This window comes from Muscardinus avellanarius, assembly GCF_963383645.1.
Source record: "Muscardinus avellanarius genome assembly, chromosome: 18".
Classification (NCBI taxonomy): domain Eukaryota; kingdom Metazoa; phylum Chordata; class Mammalia; order Rodentia; family Gliridae; genus Muscardinus; species Muscardinus avellanarius.
The window spans coordinates 45,952,148-45,975,218 of record NC_137804.1 but is presented as its reverse complement, the minus strand read 5'-3'; the positions used below and the strand labels follow the sequence as shown (position 1 = coordinate 45,975,218).

Genomic DNA, 23,071 nt, shown 5'->3' with positions numbered 1-23,071 from the left:
TCAAAATACAAAATAAAAAGTGCCCAGATGAGAGCCAGGGATGGTGGGCACGCTTGTCAGCCCAGCACTTGGGAGGCCGAGCCCGGAGGATTGCGGTTCTCAGCCAGCCAGCCTCAGCTACTTGGTGAGGCCCTCTGCAACTCAGTGAGACCCTGTTTCAAAATAAAGAATAAAAAAGGGCAGGGGGTATAGCTCAGAGGTCGAATGCCCCTCGGTTCCATCCCCAGTACCACACACACACACACACAAAAAGAACAAAAACTAGGGCTGGGGGTGTGAGGTAGAATGCCCCTGGGTTTCATCCCGGTATACACACACACACACACACACACACACACACACACACACACACACACACACGGATGCAGCGCGGAGGTAGAGTGTCCCTGGCTTCCATTCCTGTGTGCACAGCGCTGGGACTCCAGGAGGCTCCAGGTTAAACGCCTTTGCTCCCGTCCTCCCGTCCCTTGGTTCAGCAAACTGTGGCCAACATCATCTGGGCGCCTGGTGGCCAGATGGCGGAGCTCTGCCCTTCAAGCCTCCTTGGAGTTCTCAGAAGTGGCTGCCAGGTCCAGAGGAACCCAAGCATTGCATCCAACTTACCCTGAGAGAAATGGGGCTTACGAAGACTGCACGGGGCCGGCGTGGTGAGGCACACCTCAAATCCCAGTCCTCAGGAGACTGAGATAAGAGGATCACAGGTTCGAGATCAGCCTCAGCTACCTAGCAAGATCCTGTTTCAAAAAAAAAAAATTAAAAATTAAAAAAATAAGAGCCAGGCCAGGCGTGGTGGAGCATGCTTGTACGTCTAGTCCTTGGGAGGCTGAGCAGCATTGCAGGTTCCAGGTCAGCCTCAGCAATTTATCGAGGTCCTCTGCAACTTAGTTAGACCTTGTTTTATTTTTTTTTTTTTTTTTTTTTTTTTTTTTTTATTTTTTATTTTTTTTATTTTTTTTTATTTTTTTTAATTAATTTATTTTTTAAATTGGTGCATTGTAGTCATATATCAATCACATTGGAGTACAAGACTTGAGAGGATATACAAGCACACATCATCCAATTAGCCCTCCTCCAGCCCCCGTCCCATTCCCTCCCCCTCCCTCCATCCCACACATCTTTGGTGATTTACTTTGATACATTTGTTTATGTACCTCCTGCATTTTAAAGAGGCTCCGTCCTCCAGTATTACATACCCTCTGATTGGTCACATTAGTTGCTTCACTATAGGGCCCTTTCTATAGCTCAACCTCTTCCTGTTGCCCTTTTCCTCCTAGTTATTGCTGATTAAGAGAAGCATCTGATTTATATTTTCTGCGATATTTCTCTGTGCATGCTGCGTTGCAAGTACCAATCCCACTCTTGATGGTCCCAGTAGTGGCCTGGCTACTCAGTGGACTGATCCAGACCTCGCTGGCTCACGCAGCGGCCTTGCCTCATGGGAGGACCCAGTTCTGGTCTCGCTGGCCCCTGAACCGGTCAAACCCCTAAGCTGACTTTGGTCCCGACCTTGGAGGCCGCAGGAGTGAACTTGCCTCACGCCAGGCTCCGATGCTGGCCATTGGCCCCTGCACCGGTCTAACCCCTTGGCAGGATTCCAATCCTGGCCTCGGAGGCCCCAACACTGGTAATGCCTCACGGCAGGCTCCGATGCCGGCCTCACTGGCCCCAGCACCGGCCTAACCCCTTGACAGGCTCTTATCCTGGCCTCAGAGGCCCCAGTACGGGCCTTGCCTCACGGCAGGCTCCGATGCCGGCCTCGCTGGCCCCAGCACCGGCCTAACCCCTCGGCAGGCTCTTATCCTGGCCTCGGAGGACCAAGTACCGGCCTTGCCTCACGGCAGGTTCCGATGCCGGCCTCGCTGGCCCAGCACCGGCCTAACCCCTCGGCATGCTCCGATCCCGGCCATGGAGGCCCCAGCACTGGTCATGCCTCACGGCAGGCTCCGCTGCCGGCCTCGTTGGCCCCAGCACCGGCCTAACCTCTCGGCAAGCTCTTATCCTGGCCTCGGAGGCCCCAGTACCGGCCTTGCCTCACGGTAGGCTCCGATGCTGGCCTCGCTGGCCCCAGCACCGGCCTAACCCCTCGGCAGGCTCTTATCCTGGCCTCGAGGCCCCAGTACCGGCCTTGCCTCAAGGCAGGCTCCGATGCTGGCCTCGCTGGCCCCAGCACCGGCCTAACCCCTCAGCAGGCTCTTATCCTGGCCTCGGAGGCCCCAGTACCGGCCTTGCCTCACGGCAGGCTCCGATGCCGGCCTCACTGGCCCCAGCAGCGGCCTAACCCCTCGGCAGGCTCCGATCCCGGCCTCAGAGGCCCCAGTACCGGCCTTGCCTCAAGGCAGGCTCCGATGCCGGCCTCGCTGGCCCCAGCACCGGCCTAACCCCTCGGCAGGCTCTTGTCCTGGCCTCGGAGGCCCCGGTACCGGCCTTGCCTCACGGCAGGCTCCGATGCCGGCCTCGCTGGCCCCAGCAGCGGCCTAACCCCTCGGCAGGCTCCGATCCCGGCCTCGGAGGCCCCAGCACTGGTCATGCCTCAAGGCAGGCTCCGATGCCGGCCTCGCTGGCCCCAGCACCGGCCTAACCCCTCAGCAGGCTCTTATCCTGGCCTCGGAGGCCCCAGTACCGGCCTTGCCTCACGGCAGGTTCCGATGCCGGCCTCGCTGGCAGCAGCACCGGCCTAACCCCTCGGCATGCTCCGATCCCGGCCTCGGAGGCCCTAGACCTTGTTTTAAAATAAAAACAAAATAGGACTGAGAATGTAGCTCAGAGGTAATACATTCCTGGGTTAAATAAAAAAAGAAAGAAAGAAAGAAAGAAAGAAAGAAAGAAAGAAAGAAAGAAAGAGCGAGCTGTACCCTTGTAATTCTAGTCCTTGGGAGGCTGAGACAGGATCACAGGTTCTCGGCCAGACTCAGCTACTTAGTGTGCGGCCCTCCGCAACTTACACTCTGCTTCTAAATAGAGAATAAGATAGGGGCTGTGGGTTTAGCTCAGAGGTAGAATGCCCCTGGGTTCCATCCCCAGCATCAAATAAATAAATAACAAAGCAAATAAATAAATACATCTACACTGCACGGGCCATGCTTCCATGGTCGGGGACACCCTGACTTGAGTTCTGGTCACAGTTCCATCGATTTGCAATCCCCCTTCTGCTTGAGCCGGGGTAGGGGCTGGGCCACCCTCTCCCAAGCCCTGCAGATGCACGAGGGGCATTTGCCAACCACGGAGGCCGGAATGAAGCAGCGTGAGCCGGGACCGTCGGTGAGAGCTTGTTTATTGGTGACAAGATTAAAGGACTGATTATCGATCCACAGACCGACTGATTGATCATCAGAGTGGACACCACACGAGCTGGGGCTCTGCACCCACCCAGAGGAGCCCAGTGGGGGCCGGCCTCACCCACTGGTAGACCCCCACTCCCGGGAAGGGACCGAGGGTGGCTCTGCGCCGCTCTGGCCCCTGGGATGGAAGGGTTCCCATGAACCCGAAGTGTGATCACCCGAGACCCGGGACTATGGTACAGGTTGTATGTATAATACACCAGGATCTGGGATCTCTCCCTTGGGAGACCCTGTCCCACCCTCTGGACGGGTCAGCCAGGGGAGGGGTAAGTTTATTTTCCCTTTTTGCCTCTGTAGAATAACTTAAAACCAACCTTACAGTATGTACAAAAACAAAACAAAACAAAACAAAAAAAAGAAAAAAGAATAAAAAGAATAAAAGGAAAAAAAAAAAAAAAAGGCCCATTCGGGTCACCCGTGGGGACAGGAAGGACTTTCACTAGGACAGTGAGCCCTGTGCGGGAGGAGCAGGGTGGGGACAGACTGGGAAGCTGGCAGGGTGTGGGGTTACAGTACGTGTCTTGGAGGGGGCAGGGAGTGGCCGGCTGGACCCCTGCCGATGGCCAGGGAGGGGAGGAGGGGCGGGCTTCTCTTTCCAGTGCCCCCATGGCTTGGAGTGAGTGGCCCTGCATCTGTGTACTGCTCAGGGGACTGGCTCTGGGGAGGGGGACAATGGAGCGATTCCTTGATGTTGGGGTGGGGAGGACTGCCCAGGACGGAGGATGTGGGTACACCCCGTTATTGCTTCCTCCTAGGACAGAGTTGGGGGGCTAGGATCAGTCTGAAGGGGTCCAGAGGGCACCGGGGGAGGGTTCTTGTGGGGGGGCGCTCCGGGATGGGACCTGGCCCTGCCCCTCCCAAGGGGCAGGTGGGAGCTACAGCAACCCAGTCTGCTATGGCCACAGGAATCCTTAAGGCAGAAACAAGAGGGGAAGAGTGGGGAGAGTGCGTGCGTGCGTGCGTGCGTGTGTTCAAACCTCAGGCCGAGCCTGGGGGGGGGTGAGGACGCCACGCCCCCCAGCCTAGAGAGACCAGCCGCACCCGCCCCTCATCTGTATGGCTGGGGCTGTGCAAAATGAAGAGGAAGACTTCTGTGATGGGGGGCAGCGAGGGGCGGCCCCGCAGTGCCCCCTACCCCCGGCCCTGCCCAGGACGGCTATTCCTGTTCTGCAGACCCTCCAGAAGTCCACAGAAAAGCCCAGGAGGCGCGCTGAGCCCAGGACTAAGGGAGGAGGCCCAAAGGCCTGGGACTGGGGCAGGCCGCAGGGGAGGGGGTGGCGGAGGGGGAACTGGGAACCAGGAATGGGGGCGTCTACAGTTGCCGTGTTTCATCCTTGGGTTTTTTTTTTTCTTTTTTTTGTTCTTTTTTTTTTTCTTTTTCTAAAAACGTTATCATTAAAATTCAAAAAATAAAATCCCTTCCAAGACTTCAGCCCCTTGGACCCCGGCCCCCACCTCCAAAAAAAGGCCCCGTTGGGTGGTGGGGGCGGGGGGAAAGGGGGAAAAAAAGAAAAGAGAAAATCCCCCACTTTTCTGTTCTCTTTTTTCTCAGGAGGGCTAAGAGTCTTTGAGGCAGCGGAGGCGGTGGCCGCTGGGGAGTGGGGGACACGGGGGCGGGGGCAGGGAAGGCCACAGGATGAGGGGGCTGGGGCTCAGGTAGGGCCTCCCCCTGACCCCCACCCGCCCGGAGCTGGGGGGCAGGACAGGGCCTCCCCCGATATCCCGGAGCAGGCGCAGCAAGCTGTCTTGGCAGCCTGGTGTCTTGGGACCCCCACCTTGGCCGCCACGGAGGGGAGGCCCTGCGGGCCCGGGGCCTCCTCGGCCGCGGCCGGGGTCCTCAAGCCGGGCAGGAGGGGGCTTTCCTGCAGGGATGCTCGGCCCCTGGCTTCCTCCAGAGCCTCAGGTGTGGCGCCAGTCGAGTCTGCGCCCTGCTGGTCTTGGCCCCCTGCCAGGCTAGCATCCTCTGCCAGGGTTCGGTCCCGGGCGGAGGGTTCCGGAGCCTCCTGGGCCGAGGCCGCCTCCGCCTCCACCTCCTCCTCCTCCTCCTCCTCCAGTGTCAGCTCGAACTGGAACTTATCTGGGGGCGCCGGATGGCCCGGGCCCCCCAGCTCCTCCTCGGGCGGCGGCGAGGGGCTCTGCCGGATGGCGCTGTAGTACCAGCTCCGGTTGTCCTCCAGCGTGTCCAGGATGTCCTGCGCATCCGGGTGGACCAGGTCCGCCCACGTCTCCCACAGCGGGTGGACGATGTAGTCGATGAAGCCCACCTGGGGGAGGAAGAGGAGGTGCCGGCGGAGGCCTGCGCGTGGGGTCCGGGGAGCCAAAAGCCCTTCTCCTCTCTCTCTCTCTCTCTCTCTCTCTCTCTCTCTCTCTCTCTCTCTCTCTCTTTTTTGCTGTACTGGGATCAACCGAGCAGCGCTCTGCCCCTAACTACATGCACCCCAGGCTTGCTCTACTCCGAGCGACTCCCCTCGCCCTTTTAATTTAACTGTTTGTAATACTGGGCATTCTACCTCTGAGCTCTACCCCGGCCTGCCTTTCTCTCCCTCCCTCCCTCCCTTTCTGTCTCTCCTTCCTTCCTTCCTTCCTTCCTTCCTTCCTTCCTTCCTTCCTTCCCTCTTTCTCTTTGTGGTACTGACTGGAGATGGAATCCAGGGGCTTTTCTACCTCTGGGCTATCTTCCCAGACCTATTTTATACTTTCTTTGGAAACGGGTTCTCACTAAGTAGCTGAGGCTGGCTTCGAACCTGCGTAATCCTCCCGTGTCAGCTCCAAGCGCTGGGATTACAAGTATGCGCCGCCTTGCCCGGCTCCCAGCCCTATTTTTTATTCTTTATTTTTATTTATTTATTTATTTTGGTGGCACTGGGGTTCCTGGAAGCCCTTCTACCTCCGGGCTATACTCCCAGACCTATTTTATACTTTTTTTTTAAATTATGGAAACAGGGTCTCTTCAGCCAGCGCGGCTGGCTTTGAACCTGCGCGATCCTCCTGTCTCCGCCTCCCAAGCGCGGGAATTACGACTGTGCGCCACCACGCCCGGCTTATTCTTTATTTTGAAACAGGGTCTCACTGAGTTGGGAAGGGCCTTGCTAAATAGCTGAGCCTGTCTGCGAGCCGTGATCCTCCTGTCTCAGCCTCCCCCAGTGCTGGGATCACAAGAGTGCGCCCCCACGCCCGGCAACCCTAGCCCTTTTTATTTTGTATTTTGAAACAGGGTTTTGTTAAACTGCTGAGGCTGACCTTCAACCTCATATCCTCCCATCTCAGCCTCCCCAATGCTGGGAAGACAAGCGTGCGGCACCACACCCCGTGTCCCTGTGGTGAGGTTTAACAAGCACACCACGAAGGCAGTGTGCACCGTCTCCAAACCCCCGGCCCCCAGAGACGGCCGGAGGCCGGGTGGCAAGGAGACCGTCGGAGCCCGTACCTGCGACTTCTCCACGGAGGCGGTGTGCTTGTCACACATGGGGCTGATCTCCATACCCCGCTCTCTCTCCCTGTCTCCCTGCTGGAAGAACTCCGCCATGATGCGGTCGGTCCACTGTCGGTACAGCTCCAGCGGCTTGGTGGGGTTGCTAAGGTCCGCGCAGTGCACCATGTTTCGGAGGACCTGCATGGGGCGGGGCAAGGGACATCAGAGGTCACGCTTCAGCCCGGCTGGCGGGCCTCAGGGTTCTCCTCACCCAGCTGGAGGGGTTACTGGGTGAAGGAAGTAGGGAGGAGGGAGAGAGGAAGTAGAAGGGGAGAGAGGAGCCGGCGTGGTGGCGCACCCCTGAACCCCAGTATTTAGGAGGCTGAGACAGGAGGATCGTGGTTGGAGGACAGCCTCAGCAAGTAGTGAGGCCCTCATCCACCTAGAGAGACTCTGCTTTAAAATAAAGATAAAATAGGGCTGGGGGTGTAGCTCGGAGTAGAATGCCTCTGGGTTCAATCCCCAGCACCACAAAAAAAAAAGAAAGAAAGAAATGGAAGAGACGGGGGGGGGGGGGGGGTGATGGAGAGAGAGGAAACGAGGGCAGAGGGAAGGGGAGGCGGGGCAGAGGAAGGGGAGAGGGTAGCAACTGAGGAAAAACAGGAGGACCTGGGAGCCTGAGACGGGGCGGTCACAGTTTTGAGGCCAGTCTCAGCAACTCAGTAAGACCCTATTTCCAAAACTAAAATAAAATAAAACAAAATAGGCCTGCGGTATGTCTCTAAGGTAGAATGCCCCTATATCCAGTCCCCTGCACCCAAATAAGTAAATGAATAGATAAATAAATAAATAGCTGGGCATAGTGGTTCATATTGTAATCCCGCTCCTTGGGAGACAGGGGCATCACAGGTTCAAAGCCAGCTTTGGCAATTTAGCGAGGCTCTCAACAACTTAATGAGACCCTATTTAAGAAATAAAATCAGCCAGGCGTGGTGGCGCACGCTTGTAATCCCCGTGCTTGGGAGGCTGAGACAGGAGGATCGCGCAGGTTCGAAGCCAGCCTCAGCTACTTAGTGAGGCTCTCAGCAACTTAGCGAGACCCTGTTTCCAAATATAAAATATGTCTGGGAGTGTATCCTGGAGGTAGAAGGCCCCTGGGTTCCATCCCCAGTACCACCCAAACAAAAGATTGGAAGCCGGGCATGGTGGTGCACGCTTGTCATCCCTGTGCTTGGGAGGCTGAGACAGGATTGCACAGGTTTGAAGCCATCCTCAGCTACTGAGTGAGGCTCTCAGCAACTTAGTGAGACCTGTTTCCAAATAAAATATAAAATAGGTCTGGGAGTGTAGCCTGGAGGTAGAAAGCCCCCCTGGGTACCATCCCTGGTACCACAAAAAAAAAAAAAAAAAAAAGAAAGAAAGAAAGAAGGAAAATCTGGCTGGGGGGCAGTGCAGCTTGGAGGTGGAATACCTCTGGGTTCAATCCCCAATAAATAAATAAGCAAATTAGATAAATAAATAAATATAGGGCCAGGGTATAGATCTGAAATAGAACTGAGGGTTCAACCCCTAAGTGCCCTCCCCCCAAAAGAGAGGAATGGGACAGCTGGGAGGAGGTGAAAGGGTGGGGAGGCGGGAGGGGGTCGGAAAAGGAGACGAGGGGGCAGACAGCTGACGGCAGCTACCCAGACCTAAAGGGGTGGGGGAGGAGAAGGGGTCCAGTCTCCTGTTATGGCGGTCGTGGGGCACCTGGATGCGGTCGGAGTAGTTGTCCAGCAAGAGGACCCCTGAGCTGGTCACTTTCTTAGTCTCCACCATGGTCTTCAGGTCAGCCAGGAGGGTCATGTGCTTGGACATGTCAGTGGCCAGCACCTGTGGACGCGCGAGCGTCACCGGAGCCGAAGCCCGCCGCCTGCCCGCGCCCAGCCGGCCAGGGAAGGACCCCGCCCCGCCTCCAGGCCCCGCCCACCATGTCCATGACCATCTCCAGCCGGCCAGGGAAGGGCCCCGCCAGACCCCACCCCCGGGAGGCCCCGCCCCTCCGCCCGGCCCCGCCCACCATGTCGATGACCATCTTGCGCAGGCTCTGCCGCTGGCGTTTGCTGAGGTTCTGGAAGATGTCGCAGTTCTCCTCCTGCAGTAGCTTGAAGCCCACCGCCAGGTGGTGGTTCTCGAGCACCGACTCGTCGTTGTACATGAGTGCCAGCTCCGAATCTGCAGCCAAGACTCAGAAGTCAACTTTGGGCCACCCGCCTGGCTGGCTCCGCCCCTGAGGGTTAGGCCCCGCCCCACACCACCAGCTCCGCCTTCCAGTCAATGAACACAGGCCCCACCCACAGGCTCCGCCTCCATTCTGCCAAGCCCTGGTTCTCAGCCACTTAGGCCACGCCTCCAGCCCATCAGGCTCCGCCTCCATTCTGCCAAGCCCTGGTTCTCAGCTCCTTAGGCCACGCCCCCAGCCCACCGGGCTCCGCCTCCATTCTGCCAAGCTCTGGTTCTCAGACCTCAGGCCACGCCCCCAGCCCATCAGGCTCCGCCTCCATTCTGCCAAGCCCTGGTTCTCAGACCTCAGGCCACGCCCCCAGCCCATCAGGCTCCGCCTCCATTCTGCCAAGCCCTGGTTCTCAGACCTCAGGCCACGCCCCCAGCCCACCGGGCTCCGCCTCCATTCTGCCAAGCCCTGGTTCTCAGACCCACTTGCCACGCCCCCAGCCCACCGGGCTCCGCCTCCATTCTGCCAAGCCCTGCTCTCAAGTCAGTGAGCTTTGCCACCAGCCCACCTGGCTCTGCCCCCAGCCTGGCAAACTCTACCTCCATCCAGACAAGCCCAATTCCAGCCAATCAGGCTCCACCCTAACCTACATGACTCCACCCCCAGTCAAGCGCTGCCCCTAGGCTCCGCCTCCAACCCATTTGGCTCCTCCCCCTGCCTGGTTAGCTCCACCTCCCTTCGGTGAAGCCTGTTAGGCCCCGCCCTATTGTCCCCGCCCCCAGTACAGCCAGACTCGGCCCCCAGCCCCCGGCTCCTCCCCCAGGCCAGCGGGCAGCCGCGGGAGAGGCCACTCACTGGTGTTGATGAGGAACTGGTTGGAGACCCCAGGGTGGTCCACGTCGTGGATAGCAGCTGCAAAGAGGGCTGCGAGAATCTCCAGGTCAGTGAACACAGCCTGGGGGCAGAGAGACCGGGCCAGAGGCAGAGATTGGAGTGAAGGGGACCAGAGAGCCAGGGTGGGAGGAGGATGGGTGAGCGGGAGGCGCGGGTTAAGGAGATGCGTGAGGCCCGGTGGGCGTGGCGGCGCGTGCCTGCAATCCCAACACGCGTCACCACGTCCAGAGGGTCACAAGTTTGAGGCCAGCCCCTGCAATTTCGAGTCCATCTAAACTGGGGGTACAGCTCAGTGGCAGCGGGCCCTCGGGTGCCAACCCCAGTATTAAAAAGAGAGAGAGAGAAAGGGGGGAGGGGAGGAGAGCGAGAGAAGGGTCAGGAGAGGAAGATAGAGAGAGACGGCGAGAGGTGGGCGACGGGGCGAGGGCCGGAGGCCTGGGGCGGCGCTCACATCCAGCGCGGGCGTGGCCAGCAGCACGTGGGTGGACTGCAGGACGTCGGCCGCGTGCAGGCTGTTGTGGTAGGCCACGTCGGCGTGGTAGTGGTCCTCCAGCGTCAGCATGTACGTCACCATGGTGTCCACGGGGATGTGGAATTTCTTGAGCAGGTCCCGCTCCTGGGGGCGGGCAGGGCAGGGCGGTGACCCCTGCCGGCCCTGCGCACCTGGCCGGGGCCCCTCGCAGCCCGGCCCTCCCCGCCGGCCCCATCACCTGGAAGATGGTGTACATGATACAGCCGAGCGAGCGGCCCCCGGCGTAGTCGGACACGCAGAAGATGTTCAGGCCCCATTTGCTCAAGTTTTCCAGTTCCTGCGGGGGCAGAGGGCAGAGGTCAGGGGCCTCCAGACCCTCTTAGGGACCAGGAGTCCCGGGCGAAGGGACACACGGCGGCGGCCTGGTTCTCCACCCAGCACCTGACCGGGTGAGGCCCACCCGGCCCAGAGAAGAGACCCGGCTTCTCCGAGATCCTGTGGCCCCCAAGAAACACTGAGCCAGGTACCGAGGCACACACCCATCACCTCAGTACTTGGGGGACTGAAACAGGAGGGCCGCAGGTTCGAGGCCAGCCTCGGCAACTGAGTGAGGCCCTCTGTAACTTGGTGAGACCCTGTTTCAAAATAAATAAAGTAGGACTAGGAGGGTAGCTCAGGGGCAGAACGCTCCTGGGTTCCATCCCCAGTGCCTCAAAGACAAACAAATGCCCGCGCTTGGGAGGCGGAGACAGGAGGACCGCGCAGGTTCGAAGCCAGCCGCTCTGGCTTAAGAGACCCTGTTTCCAAATAAAAAATATAAAACAGGTCTGGGGGTGTAGCCCGGAGGTAGAAGGGCTTCCAGGAACCCCAGTACCACCAAAAACAAAAACAAAAACAAAAACAAATGAAGCCGTAAGCTAGCTCAGCCTCTAAGATCAACTGCTTGTGAGCCCTCCACCCCGGGTTACCAGGAGCAGGAGAGGAACACTGGTTTATTTTCCTTGTGTCCTTAGACTCCAGGACAGGGCCAGGACATGCAACCCAAAGGGACCGATGCTCCAGAGAAGGCCTCAGAAAATAGCTAGGAGCTGGCCATGCAATCCCAGTACCGAGGAGGCTGAGACAGGAGGATCGCACATTGGGAGACAGCCTCAGCAAGTAGTGAGGCTCTCGGCAGCCTGTGAGACCTCTCTCAAATATAAGGAAAAGCCGGCATTGGTGGCGCACACTTGTAATCCTAGTACTTGGGAGGCTGAGACAGGAGGATCGCAGGTTCACGGCCCGTCTCAGCTACTTAGTGAGGAACTCTGGAACTTAATGAGAACTTGTTGGAAAATAAAGAATAAAAAATTGGTCTGGGGTGTTGCTCGGAGATAGAATGCCCCTGGGTTCAGTCCCCAGTGCCACGCCAAAAAAAAAAAAATAATAATAATAATTAAAAGAATAGGGCTGGGGATGTAGCTCAGATGTAGAATGCCCTTGGGTTCAATTCCCAATACTACCAAAAAAAAAAAAAAAAAAAAAAAAAAAAAAAAGGGTTGGGCGTAGCTCAGAAGTAGAATGATGAAGCCTGGTGTGGTGGCACACGCTTGTAATTCCAGCATCTGGGAGGCTGAGACAGGAGGATCTGAGTTTGAGCCCGGCCTCACCACTTAACGAGGCCTTCTGCAACTTAGCCTGACCCTGTTTGAAAATAAAGAATAAAAGGACTGAGGGTGTAACTTGAAGGTAGAATGCCTCTGGGTTCAATCCTCAGCACCACCAAAAATTAAAAAAAGAGAGGGTAACGATAAAAATCGTCGGAGTGTCGCTGGGGTTTGCCTGGTCCACTCCCAGGAGGGCCTGGCAGGTCTGGATTGGAGCAGACGCTATCTGGGCCCCGTCCAGACCCGGCTCACTTCACTGGCCTGCACTCCGCCCCCAGCTGCTGGGGTGCAGCTTGCTGTGACTCACAGCTGCCCCTTCCTCCTGCCCCCTGGAAGGAGCGAGCGGGACAGGGATTAAGGGCTCCCTTCTCCTTCCTGTCCTCCGCGTCACCTCCCTCCTGAGGCCCCTCAACTTCTCAGGCTGATTCCTGGAAGCCCAGCTGAAGACGTGCCCCCCATCCTTGGGCCCCCGCTCCCAGGGCGCTGCACCCACTTGGGCCAGGAGGTCCTCTTGGTCGGTCTCCACCCCGAAGCGTGGGATGCTGGTGTTCAGAGCCTTGCTGTGTGCCAGCTTCTTCACCCCTGTGATCTGTGACATGGGCTGGAACTGTGGCCCGGGGGGCGGGGGCTGCTGGGAGGGTCTCTGTCGTGGCGGTTCGGGGGTGTCCCTCTCTTTCATCGTGGGCGATGGGATCTCCACTTCATTCTGTTTGTCTGCAGAAGATGGCGGGGCGGAGGTGACAGGCATGAACACCCTCCAGGGACGCTCCCTCCACCCTCAGCCTCCTCCGGGTGCCCGGCCAGCCTCACCCAAAGGAGCAGAACCCTTCTGGGTCTCCCACTGATGGAAGCCGGAGGGGACAGAGGAATTCTTCTGAGAGGCGGCAGGCGGAAGGGGGGGCCCTGGGGCTGGCCCCGGGGTGTGGGGTGACCCGGGGCCGATTGCCAGGCTCGGCCGAAAGGCGCTGTGGGAAGTCAGGGAGCGGGGCGGCGAGGCCTGGGACAGCCGCTGCCTACCCCTGACACCCAGGGTGCCGGGGAAAGCACCCCCATGGTGGCCAAGAGTGCTGGTGGGAAGGGGGGCGTTTGGGAGGAGGGAGGGGAGAGGGGTCTCTGGCTCCATGGCCCCCTTGGGCACCACCCTGCCTGGGGGCCAGCCCCTGGAGCCCTTCTCCGGCTTTCAAGGCCTTCCAGCGCCCAGCCAGGGCCACCCATTGTGACCTGAGGCCTCTGGTCAATGGCAAGACCGGATGGATCATTTGCATGCCAAGCCCCCATTGGCTAGATCCTCAGAACTCTAAGGCAGGCCACACCCCCAGGGGCAGAAGCATCCAAACCTGAACCGTGTGTGTGTGTGTGTGTGTGTGTGTGTGTGAGGTACCATGGATAGAACCCAGGAGCATTCTACCTCTGAGTTACACTCCCAGCCCACTTTTTAATTATTATTCTTATTTTGAAACAGAGTCTCATTAACTCACAGAGGGCCTCTCAAGTTGCTGAGGCTGGCCGCGAACCTATGACCATCCTGTCTCAGCCTCCCAAGTACCTGGATTACAAGCATCCGCCGCCACACCCAGCTTGAACCTGATTTTTACGACTGGGGAGTGAATCCAGGGATGCTCTACCTCGAAGGTACACCCCAGCCCTGTTTTATTTTTTTATTTTGAAATAACGTCTCACTGTGCTGAGGGTTCACCTGCCTCAGCCTTCTAAGTATTAGGTATACAGGTGTGTGCCATCATGGTAGGATAAACCCCATTTTTAGGCTTCTTAGGGGATCTGAATTTAAGGGGCTTTATAGTTTGGGTGAAAAAATGTATTTTTTTTTTTTCTTGGTGGTACTGGGGCTTGAACTCAGGAGCATTCTACCTCTGAGCGATACCTCCAGCCCCATTATTGCTGAGGCTGACTGCAAACTTGCGATCCTCCTGTCTCAGCCTCCCAAGTCCCGGGATTACGGGCGTGTGCCCCGCACCCGGCTTGAGGGTCATTTAATAATTTTCCATCTCTGCAGTGCCGGGGATGGAACGCAGAGCCTCATACCCACTAGGCAAGAGCTAAGCACGGAGCTTAGCTTTATTTATTTTTGGGTGCTGTGGATTGAGCCCAGGGGCATTCTACCTCCAAGCTACACCCCCAACCTCATTTTATTTATTTATTTATTTATTTATTTATTTATTTATTTTTGCGGTACTGGGGATGGAACCCAGGGGCATTCTACCTCCGAGCTCCACCCCCAGCCCTATGTTTTATTCTTTATTTTGAAACAGGGTCTCCCTGAGCAGCAAAGGGCCTCACTAAGTAGCTGTCTGCGAACCGCGATCCTCCTATTTCGGCCTCTCGAATGCTGGGGTTACAAGCCCTCGCTACCGTGCCTGGCTTTTTTATTTATTTATTTATTTTTGTGTGGAACTGGGGTTGGGACCCAGAGGCTTTCTACCTCCGGGATATACTCCCAGCCCTATTTTATATTTTATTTGGAAACAGGGTCTCACTGAGTTGCTGAGAGCCTCACTAAGTAGCTGAGGCTGGCTTCGAACCTGCGCGATCCTCCTGTCTCAGCCCCCCAAGCTCGGGGATGACAAGCGTGCGCCACCACACCCGGCTGGCTTATTTTATTTTTGAAACAGGTTAGGTTGATGAGAGTCTCACTACTTGTTGAGGGTGGCCTCCAACCTGCCATCCTCCTGTCTCAGCCTCTCAAGTACTAGGATTACAGGCACGTACCACCAGACTGACCCTGTGAAGCTCTGTAAGTTTAGAAATTTTATGTGAATTTGGCTAGGAACCCAAGTATTCTTTGGGGGTTGGGAGTCTCAGAGTTCCATTGGGTTTCTGCTGAGTTGGGGGCTTTCAGCTTGGAGATGATTTCTGGGGTTCTGAGGGTCCAACCTTGTGTGTGCCCCACTGAGCTCTGCCTTGAGCCCCAAGACGTTCTAAATGTGGGTTCTGTCCAAGCTCCGGCCCCACAGAGCCAGGGCACCACAGGGTGGGAGTCCACAGGACCCACGGGCGGGCGGCCCCTCCAGCCCACGTGCCCCACGGCTGCCCCACACTCACCCAGGAACGTGGTGGATATGTACTCTGAGACCTGGTTTCCTGACCTGCTCATTTCTGAGAGCTGTGTGAGTTCTCGGTTCAGCATCCTCTTGAACTAAAGTCAAGGGGTCGAGAAGGAGGGGTGATGGGGGGTCATCGCCGGGGTCACATGACGCCAGCCCTTCCCGCAGACTCCTGAAGCCCCCAGGAGTCCCTCCTGCTGCCCGGCTCAGAGGCTCTAAGGGCTGCCTGAGGGGAGAGGCCAGCCCCTCCTCTCCTCCAGCTCTGGATGGGGGGCCCAGGCCGCGGGGTGGGGTGTCGGGATCAGCAGATCCCTCCTCCTGAGGGAAGAGGGGCTCCCCTCCCCTAGCCCCTCCCAAAGAGGAGTCAGAGGGGCACCTGTGGAAGGGAGGGGCTCCCGCCTAACAGGGAGCCAATGGGGTGCCAGGAGAACCCCGTCGCCATGGTGATGGGAGTCTCCTTAGCAACTCCTCTTCCAACCAGCTGCTGAGCTGGGGAAAGGGGGGCAAGCCGGCGGCCCCTTAACCCTTGCCTTCCCAGTGTCACCCCCGGCCCAGGTCTCCTCAGACAAGGACCCCAATACATGGGGTTCCTGGCCCGGAGCTACAGCCCAGTGTGGAAGGAGGGAAGGGAGTACCCAATCTTGAGAGGGTTAGCCAGGACATGGGAGAGTAGCCAGTTGAGGAAACCCAGCTGGGTCCCCCAGGGGAGGGGGCGGGGGTTCCCACCACGACCCCCTCCCCCCAACCCTAGCGGGTGGGCCGATAAATGGAGTGCACCCGAGAGCCGCGGGCCCAGGCCCTCCTGGTCCTCTCCATACAGGCCTCCGCTGTGACATTGTGTACAGAGGAGAAAGGGCATCGCTCCCCGCCCCCAAGCTCTGCCGGGGCACCCTCAAAGCCGAGCCCAGGGCCAGCGAGGCGGTGGGCACCAGGCAGGAAGGGGTCCCACACTGGGACAGGGTGGCCACTTCCCTGGGCTGCCCGGAGACCCTGGGTACACGGTAATGAATGCGCACACACACACACACACACACACACACACACACACACACACAGCTGCACCCTCTCCCCAGGCTGTCCCCGACCTACCCAGTGTCACACAGCCCAGACATACACATCAAGGGGTACACCCTGTAAAGCAGCCACACTGCCATTGGGGTCATGTCCTAAAAACATGGGGGACCTAGGGGCTGAGAGACAGGGGCATCAGACAACACCATCATGCTCAGGGTGGTCTGGCTGCAGACAGGGCCACGCCAGGACCCGGCGGGACTCACACACTCCCCCACTGTCGCACCGAGAATCCCTAGCCCCGGGGAAGCCCACACGCCCTCGGCCATCCACACCCAGTCCCCTGCCAGAGTCCCAAGGCTTCACGTCCAGCCCACACATGTGCACAGCGGCCTGCCCGGGGCAGGGGCTGGAGAGTCTGAGCTGGAGGGTCTTCCCACCCCTGCCCCCCAACATCTGTCTGGCTCCCCCTACCTGGTCCCACCAGCCCACCAGCCACGGCTTGGAGCAGGTCTCACAGAAGAAATCGACCAGGGGCATCTTGGAGCCTTAGCCCCACTCGGGGTGCCGCACGCAGAGCCTGAGTCCAGGCCTGAAAGGCCACGGGGAGGGGGTGCTGGGCAGGGGGGGGGTCTGAAAGGGGAGCCGCGGAGGGGCCTGGGCCGGCCCAGCAGGGCTGGGGGCTCCCTTCCCCTCCGCGCTCCCAGCAGCAGCCCTGGTTACATGATCTGCCGGGTCCTGGCCCTGAGGGGCCCCCCAGCGGCAGGGGCTGGAGGTGGCCGGGGGCCCCTGCCCATGGGGGGTGCGGGGCGAGGGTCCCGGGAGGAGCCGCAGCGGCTCGGGGCTCTGCGTGCACCCGTGTGCGCGTGTGCCTGATTACTGCGGCGCTGCCAGGCTGTATACAAAGTCAGGTGGTGCCGGGGGTGGGGGGGCGTTAAAGGGGCATCGGAGCCCACGGGCCTCAGTCAGGACCCAGGAGTGTCCCCTCTGCAGACAGACAGACAGACACACACACACACACAGACACACACACAGACACAGACACTCCACACATGCACAGACGCGCACACGCCAGGACACACCTTCCACAGACTCATACATGCCCTGGCACTTGCCACTTGAGCACGGATAGACGAGAGCTTTTAAAAGTCCTGCGCTTACGACACAGGCCACCGGAGGCAGTCACGGCTCCCAGGCCCACATATTTACAGGTATATGGACACCACACAGGGTCAGAAGGCCAGGTCCAGACGCACACCAAACCCCACAGAGTTGAACTTTTTTTTTCCCCCAGTACTGGGGATGGAACCAGGGGCCTTCTACCTCCAATCTACACCCCAGCCCTATGTTTTATTCAGGGTCTCACTGAGTTGCAGAGGGCCTCACTAAGTAGCTGAGGCTGGGTGCTAACCGCTATCCCGTCTCAGCCTCCCGAATGCTGGGATGACAAGCGTGCGCCACCACGCCCGGCTACAGACACACATTTCAAACAGGCATATGTGTGTGTTTGGACAGAAACATCCCTCGGCTGACCCAAGAGAGGCTATTCACACTGTCACCCATCGATGTGCAAATACACGCGTGCACAGCCCTCTCCAGAGACACACACGTTCTCAGGGCCTGAGCCACCCTCAGGCACCCTCAAACGCACACTTCCCCAGACAAGCCCCGACCCACGGATGTATGCGCTCCCTGGCAAAGGTGCCCCGCCTCCACACTCATTTCCTGATAGGCATCCGCCCACAAGGGCTGCCACGGCTGCTCTGCTCGGTCCTAGGCCTGCTTTCTGAGCGGTGCCCCCTGGAGTCGTGCAGTGCACACGCGCCGCTGTGCACGGAAACCTTGCACCCGCCGGCAGCTCTGTGAAGACACTCGCGGTCACAACTGGAGATACACCTGGATCAACTTCATACCTGCACACGCACGCACCCCTCTGGCACAGCCCGCACGTGCAGAGCCTCACACAATCACCAGCACACACCCATACACCCTCCACAGGTACACACCTAAGCACCACTCCTTGCAACCCGCTGCAAACACATCAACAACCAGCTTTGCAAGTGCACCGCACAGACCTACAGCCACAGACACACGCCCGCAGACCCTACAAGTACCCAACCCAAGGGGGACCGTGACTCCCCACGGGTCGGATGGAAACCAGACACACACAGCGGAATCCTCCATCCCTGGGGAAACCAGAGTCCACAGAGGCTACAGGTCTTGAAACAGCCGCCCAAGGGGTGACCTTAGGAATTTGCCCCATCCCCAGGGTCCCACCCAGACGTTGGCCCCATCCTCGCCCGCCTCGCCCAGTGGCTAACCCTGCCCACCGGCCCCGCCTACTGGCTGGCCCCGCCCCAGCATTGGCCTAGGGTCCCACTCCATTGGCCCTACCCAGGAATTGGCCACACCCACACCGGCCGCGTGCAGTGGTTGGTTGGTCGCGCCCACAGGCCACGCCCGCTTCCCTAGGCCAGATGGAAGAATTGGCCCTGCCCATTGCCCCACCCACCACCTGGCCTATAGCTCCACCCCCAGAAGCCTCGCTCCGTGGTTGGCTGCACCCAGAGGCCCCGCCCCCGGCCCCGCCCAGGGCGCTCCCGCGCCCCAGCCCCGCTCACACCTTGTGCGAAGCCATCTCGCTGACCGAGCGGTAAGTCTGCATGGTTTCCAGCTGCTCCAGGCACCAGTCCAGTTCCTCCAGCGTCTCCCGGGCCAACTGCTGACATGTCTCCTCTGGAGAAGAGGCGGCCGCCGTGGTGACCAAGAGGGTCGGCAGGCAGACCCCCTAAAAGACCCCAGCCCGCGGTGGGCTGGTTGCCGGGGAACGGGGCGGGGGGGCGCCCGGCACCAAGGTTAAGGGATCCCCACTGGGGCGGCGAGATGGGCCCTCTCCCGCCCCTCCGCTCGGCTACCTGACAGCGTGGCCTTGCAGACGGGAGTCGGGCCTCCCAGCGGGGATCGCCTGCGAAGAAGGGGCGCCAGTGTCACCCCGCCTGCCCCCATGATAACGCCAGTCTGCCCTCACCGCATCTCCAAACTGCCGCCATACGTTCGGCCTGCAGCCTCCCAAAGACCCCAGGAGAACTCATTCTACAGACGAGGAGAGGGAGGCCCAGGGAGGCCGGCCTGGCCTCCTCAGGGCCACACAGGTGATGAGCGCGGGCGCCAGGTCCGGGGACCCACTCCCCAATTCCTCCAACCCTCTGAGGACGGCTCCGTCCTGCACCTGCTCAGCCGCGCCCCTACCCACAACGCCCTCCGCTCCTGTTTACTGAGCACGTACTGTGTGCAGGGCAATGTCCTAGCGCCTTTTACATCATCTCCTCCATGCCCCACTGCAGGTGCCAATGAAGGTGCCACTGGCTACTGTCATTCTGCGTTCCTTGCCCAGCAAACAGTGTTCCAGCCGGGGGCAGCCTCCCTACCAGGCAGCCAGCCAGCCAGCCGCTTGTTTAGGAACTTTCTGTGTCTCAGGCCTTTTTGTGTGGGAATTGAACCCAGGGGCATTCTACCTCTGAGCTACCCCGCAAACCCTATTTTTTATTCTTTATTTTGAAACAGGGTCTCACTGAGAAGCTGAGGTTGCCCTCAAACCGCGATCCTCCTGTCTCAGCCTCCCAAATGCTGGGATTACAAGCGTATGCCGCCACACCAGCTTTTTTTTTGGTGGTACTGGGGGTGGAACCCAGGTGCTTTTCTACCTCCGGCTATACTCCCGGACCTATTTTATACTTTATTTGGAAACAGGGTCTCACCGAGTTGCTGAGAGCCTCACTAGGTAACTGAGGCTGGCTTCGAACCTGTGTGATCCTCCTGTCTCAGCCTCCCAAGTGCTGGGATTACAAGTGTGCACCACCACGCCCAGCCTCTACTCTTTATTTTGAAACAAGGTCTCACTGAGTTGCAAAGGGCCTCACTAAGTAGCTGAGGCTGTCTGCAAACAAATGCCAGCTTCCCAAGTGCTGGGATTACAAGTGTGCGCCACCAAGCCTGGCTTAAACATGGTGCTCTTAGGTTGCTGAGGGCCTCAATAAATTGCTAATGGTGGCTTCAAACCTGCGATCCTCCTGTCTCAGCCTCCCGTGTCCCAGGATTACAGGCGTGCGCCACTACGCCCGGCTTGCCTTAAGCATTTAAGTACAACAGCTCTCTGGCTCAGAAGGAGCTGTGGCCTGAAGCCAGGATCAGAGAAGCCCCGTGCCTGCCTTAGGTCCCAGGGCAGGGCTGGGAACCGAACCCGCCGTGTTAACCTTGTGACCCCAGGTGCCAGGGCCCGCCCGGCTTACTTGTTGCTGGGAATGGGCACATTGGTCAGGAGAGAGAAGTTGCTTCTCACGCTGCGGAGGCTGGCCAGCACCTGGGGCGGGGAGAGAGATCGTGAGGAGAGGCAGCTGCGGCGGGGCGAGGTGGGCCCTCCCCTCCGGAGCCCCCGAGCAGGTGGTCCCACCTGTGCGAATGGCGTGACGATGAGGTCCTCAGTGTGCCTGCAGCAGAGAACAGAGGCAGGTCAGACACCCCCAAGGGAGCCCCTCTAGGGTGGACGCTGCGGACGGGGCTGGGCAGGCCGGCGGGCAGGGACAGGGAGAGGCCGCTTATATTGGCTGAGGGTGGCGCTGCTGCCAGCACTGGTCCTGAAGGACACTGTACAGGGCAATCGCTGGCCAGGAGAGCGGGGTGAAGAGGGGGAACCCCAGAGGCCGCTGTGGTGCAGGAGAGCAGGGTCGGGGGAGGGGGGTGGAGGAGGGCCGCAGGGCGGAGGGGCCCTGGATGGGAAGGGGCAGGACGAGGAACACAGCCGGACCAGGGCCAGCTGGCCTGGGGCTCGCTTCTCAGCAAGGGCTCCGGGTCAGGGGAGATAGCTTGGGGTCGACTTCGGGAGGCCAGGAGGGTGCTCAGGTCGGGACAGTCCCTTGCTAGAGGACCGTCAGGCTCAGGACAGGTCAGGGCCGGGCGGGCAGGGCTGGGCTCTCCTTTGCTACTGGGGATGGAACTCAGGAGCATTCTACCTCCAAGCCACACCCCGGCCCGTTTTTTTTTTTTTTTATTATCCTTATTTTTTTGGTGGTACTGGGGATAGAACTCAGGGGCGTTTGACCTCTGAGCCACACCCCCAGCCCTATTTTTTCTTTATGGTGGTACCGGGGTTCCTGGAAACCCTTCTACCTCCGGGCTACACTCCCAGACCTATTTTATACTTTTTATTTGGAAACAGGGTCTCTTAAATCAGCGCGGCTGGCTTCGAACCTGCGCGATCCTCCTGTCCCAGCCTCTCAAGCGCAGGGATTACAAGCGTGCGCTGCCACGCCTGCTGGCCCTATTTTTTTTTTTTTTTTTTTTTTTTTGTGGTACTGGGGATGGAACCCAGAGGCTTTCTACCTCCAGGCTACACTCCCAGACCCATTTTATATTTTATTTGGAAACAGGGTGTCACTAAGTTGCTGAGAGCCTCACTAAGTAGCTGAGGCTGGCTTCGAAACTGTGCGATCCTCCTGTCTCAGCCTCCCAAGTACTAGGATTACAACTGTGCACCACGGCACCTGGCCCTTTATTATTATTATTGTGTGTGTGTGTGTGTGTGTGTGTGTGTGTGTGTGTGTGTTACTGGGGACTGAACCCAGGAGTGTTCTACCTCTGAACTACACCCCCAGCCCTATTTTTTCTTTTTCCGGTACTGGGGATGGAACCCAGGGGCATTCTACCTCCAAACTACATCCCCAGCCCTTTTTGTTTATTCTTTATTTTGAAACGGTCTCACTGAGTTGCAAAGGGCCTCAATAAGTATTATCTGAGGCTGTCCTCAAACCGTGATCCTCCGGTCTCAGCCTCCCGAATGCTGGGATTACAAGCGTTTGCCACCGCGCCCGGCTTCTTAATTTTTCATTTTGAAGCAGGGTCTCATTAAGTTTGAGGATAGCCTTGGACCTGCCATCCTCCTGTCTCAGCCTCACAAGTACTGAGATTACAGGCGGGGACCACTGTGCCCAGCTGGCTAAGGCCTTTGCAAGAGACTGCACCCTTTATAAGGGGGGGAAGGGCTGCTCATCCTTCACCGGGAGGGAGGACAGCTATGGGGGTGGCGTCCCTGACCTTGCCGAGAAGGGCAGCTTGCCCTGGGCCCAGGGGAGCTGGCGGGTGGGGCTGGGGTGCTCACGCTTCGCTAGTGACCGACGAGTTCCGGGACATGGTCTTGGGTGACAAGTCGTAGTCGCTGTCCGAGCGGTAGAGGAAGGACTCTCTGCGCTGGCTGGTGGCCGCCCCCGCGTGCAGCACGAGCCCCGGGCTCGCCTGCGAGTCCAGGGGGCTGCGGCCGGGGGATGGCGTCGGCCCATTTTCCGCCTCGAAGCTGCAGGAGAGATGGGTGGGGACAGAGGTCAGGGAGGTCAGGAGGAGGATGGAGACAGGGAATTCTTGGCAACGAGGGGGGTGTGAGCACTAACGAGGGAACGGCCGACCGCATCGCGGCTGCGCCTGGCTGGGTACCAGGCCCCGTTGCTAGTGATGGCCACCCGCCAAGGCCACAGGTTCAAGGTCATCGTTGGCTCCACTTCGCCCTTGGCATCCTAAATCAGCCTGGCGGCTAGAATCTGTCCAAATCCGTCCGCTTCTCACCCCTTCATGGTCACGGGACTCATCCTGGGCCAGCATCGGCGCCTTGGGACCTGGGCCTTTCCATCCAGGCGATTCCCCAAACGGCCGCCAGAGGGAGCGCGTGAGCGCCTGCGTGCGGTCCAGAGCGAGGGCCCGCCTGGCCCAGAGAAGCCGGGACACCCACTGCGGCCCCAGGTCCTGCCCCGTGACCTCCCACCTTGCTTCGCATCCACTCTGCTCCACCCACAGTGGCCTCTTCAAGCCGGGCGTGGCGGCGCCCTCCAGTAACCCCAGTAAGTGGGAGGCTAAAACAGGAGGATCACAGATTTTTTTTTTGGTGGTACCGGGGGTGGATTCCAGAGGCTTTCTACCCCGGGCTATACTCCCAGACCTTTTTTGAGGCCGGCCTCTGCAACTTAGCGGGGCCCTCGGC

General features: G+C 59.0%; 1 protein-coding gene across 1 annotated transcript in view; it reads right to left on the bottom strand.

The window, feature by feature from the left end:
- Positions 1-4,990: 4,990 nt before the first annotated feature.
- The window catches only part of PDE4A (phosphodiesterase 4A), a gene marked incomplete at both ends in the record, with an annotated part of 34,217 nt that continues 16,136 nt past the window's right edge, over positions 4,991-23,071 (bottom strand). Inside the window, 14 exons of the mRNA XM_080715519.1 lie at positions 4,991-5,602; positions 6,766-6,948; positions 8,500-8,622; positions 8,810-8,964; positions 9,818-9,917; positions 10,308-10,472; positions 10,567-10,665; positions 12,468-12,688; positions 15,035-15,128; positions 18,671-18,783; positions 18,963-19,012; positions 20,337-20,407; positions 20,498-20,534; positions 22,202-22,393. Of these exons, the coding sequence (XP_080571645.1) occupies positions 4,991-5,602; positions 6,766-6,948; positions 8,500-8,622; positions 8,810-8,964; positions 9,818-9,917; positions 10,308-10,472; positions 10,567-10,665; positions 12,468-12,688; positions 15,035-15,128; positions 18,671-18,783; positions 18,963-19,012; positions 20,337-20,407; positions 20,498-20,534; positions 22,202-22,393 (2,215 nt within the window). The remainder of the gene's footprint in view (positions 5,603-6,765; positions 6,949-8,499; positions 8,623-8,809; positions 8,965-9,817; positions 9,918-10,307; positions 10,473-10,566; positions 10,666-12,467; positions 12,689-15,034; positions 15,129-18,670; positions 18,784-18,962; positions 19,013-20,336; positions 20,408-20,497; positions 20,535-22,201; positions 22,394-23,071) is intronic.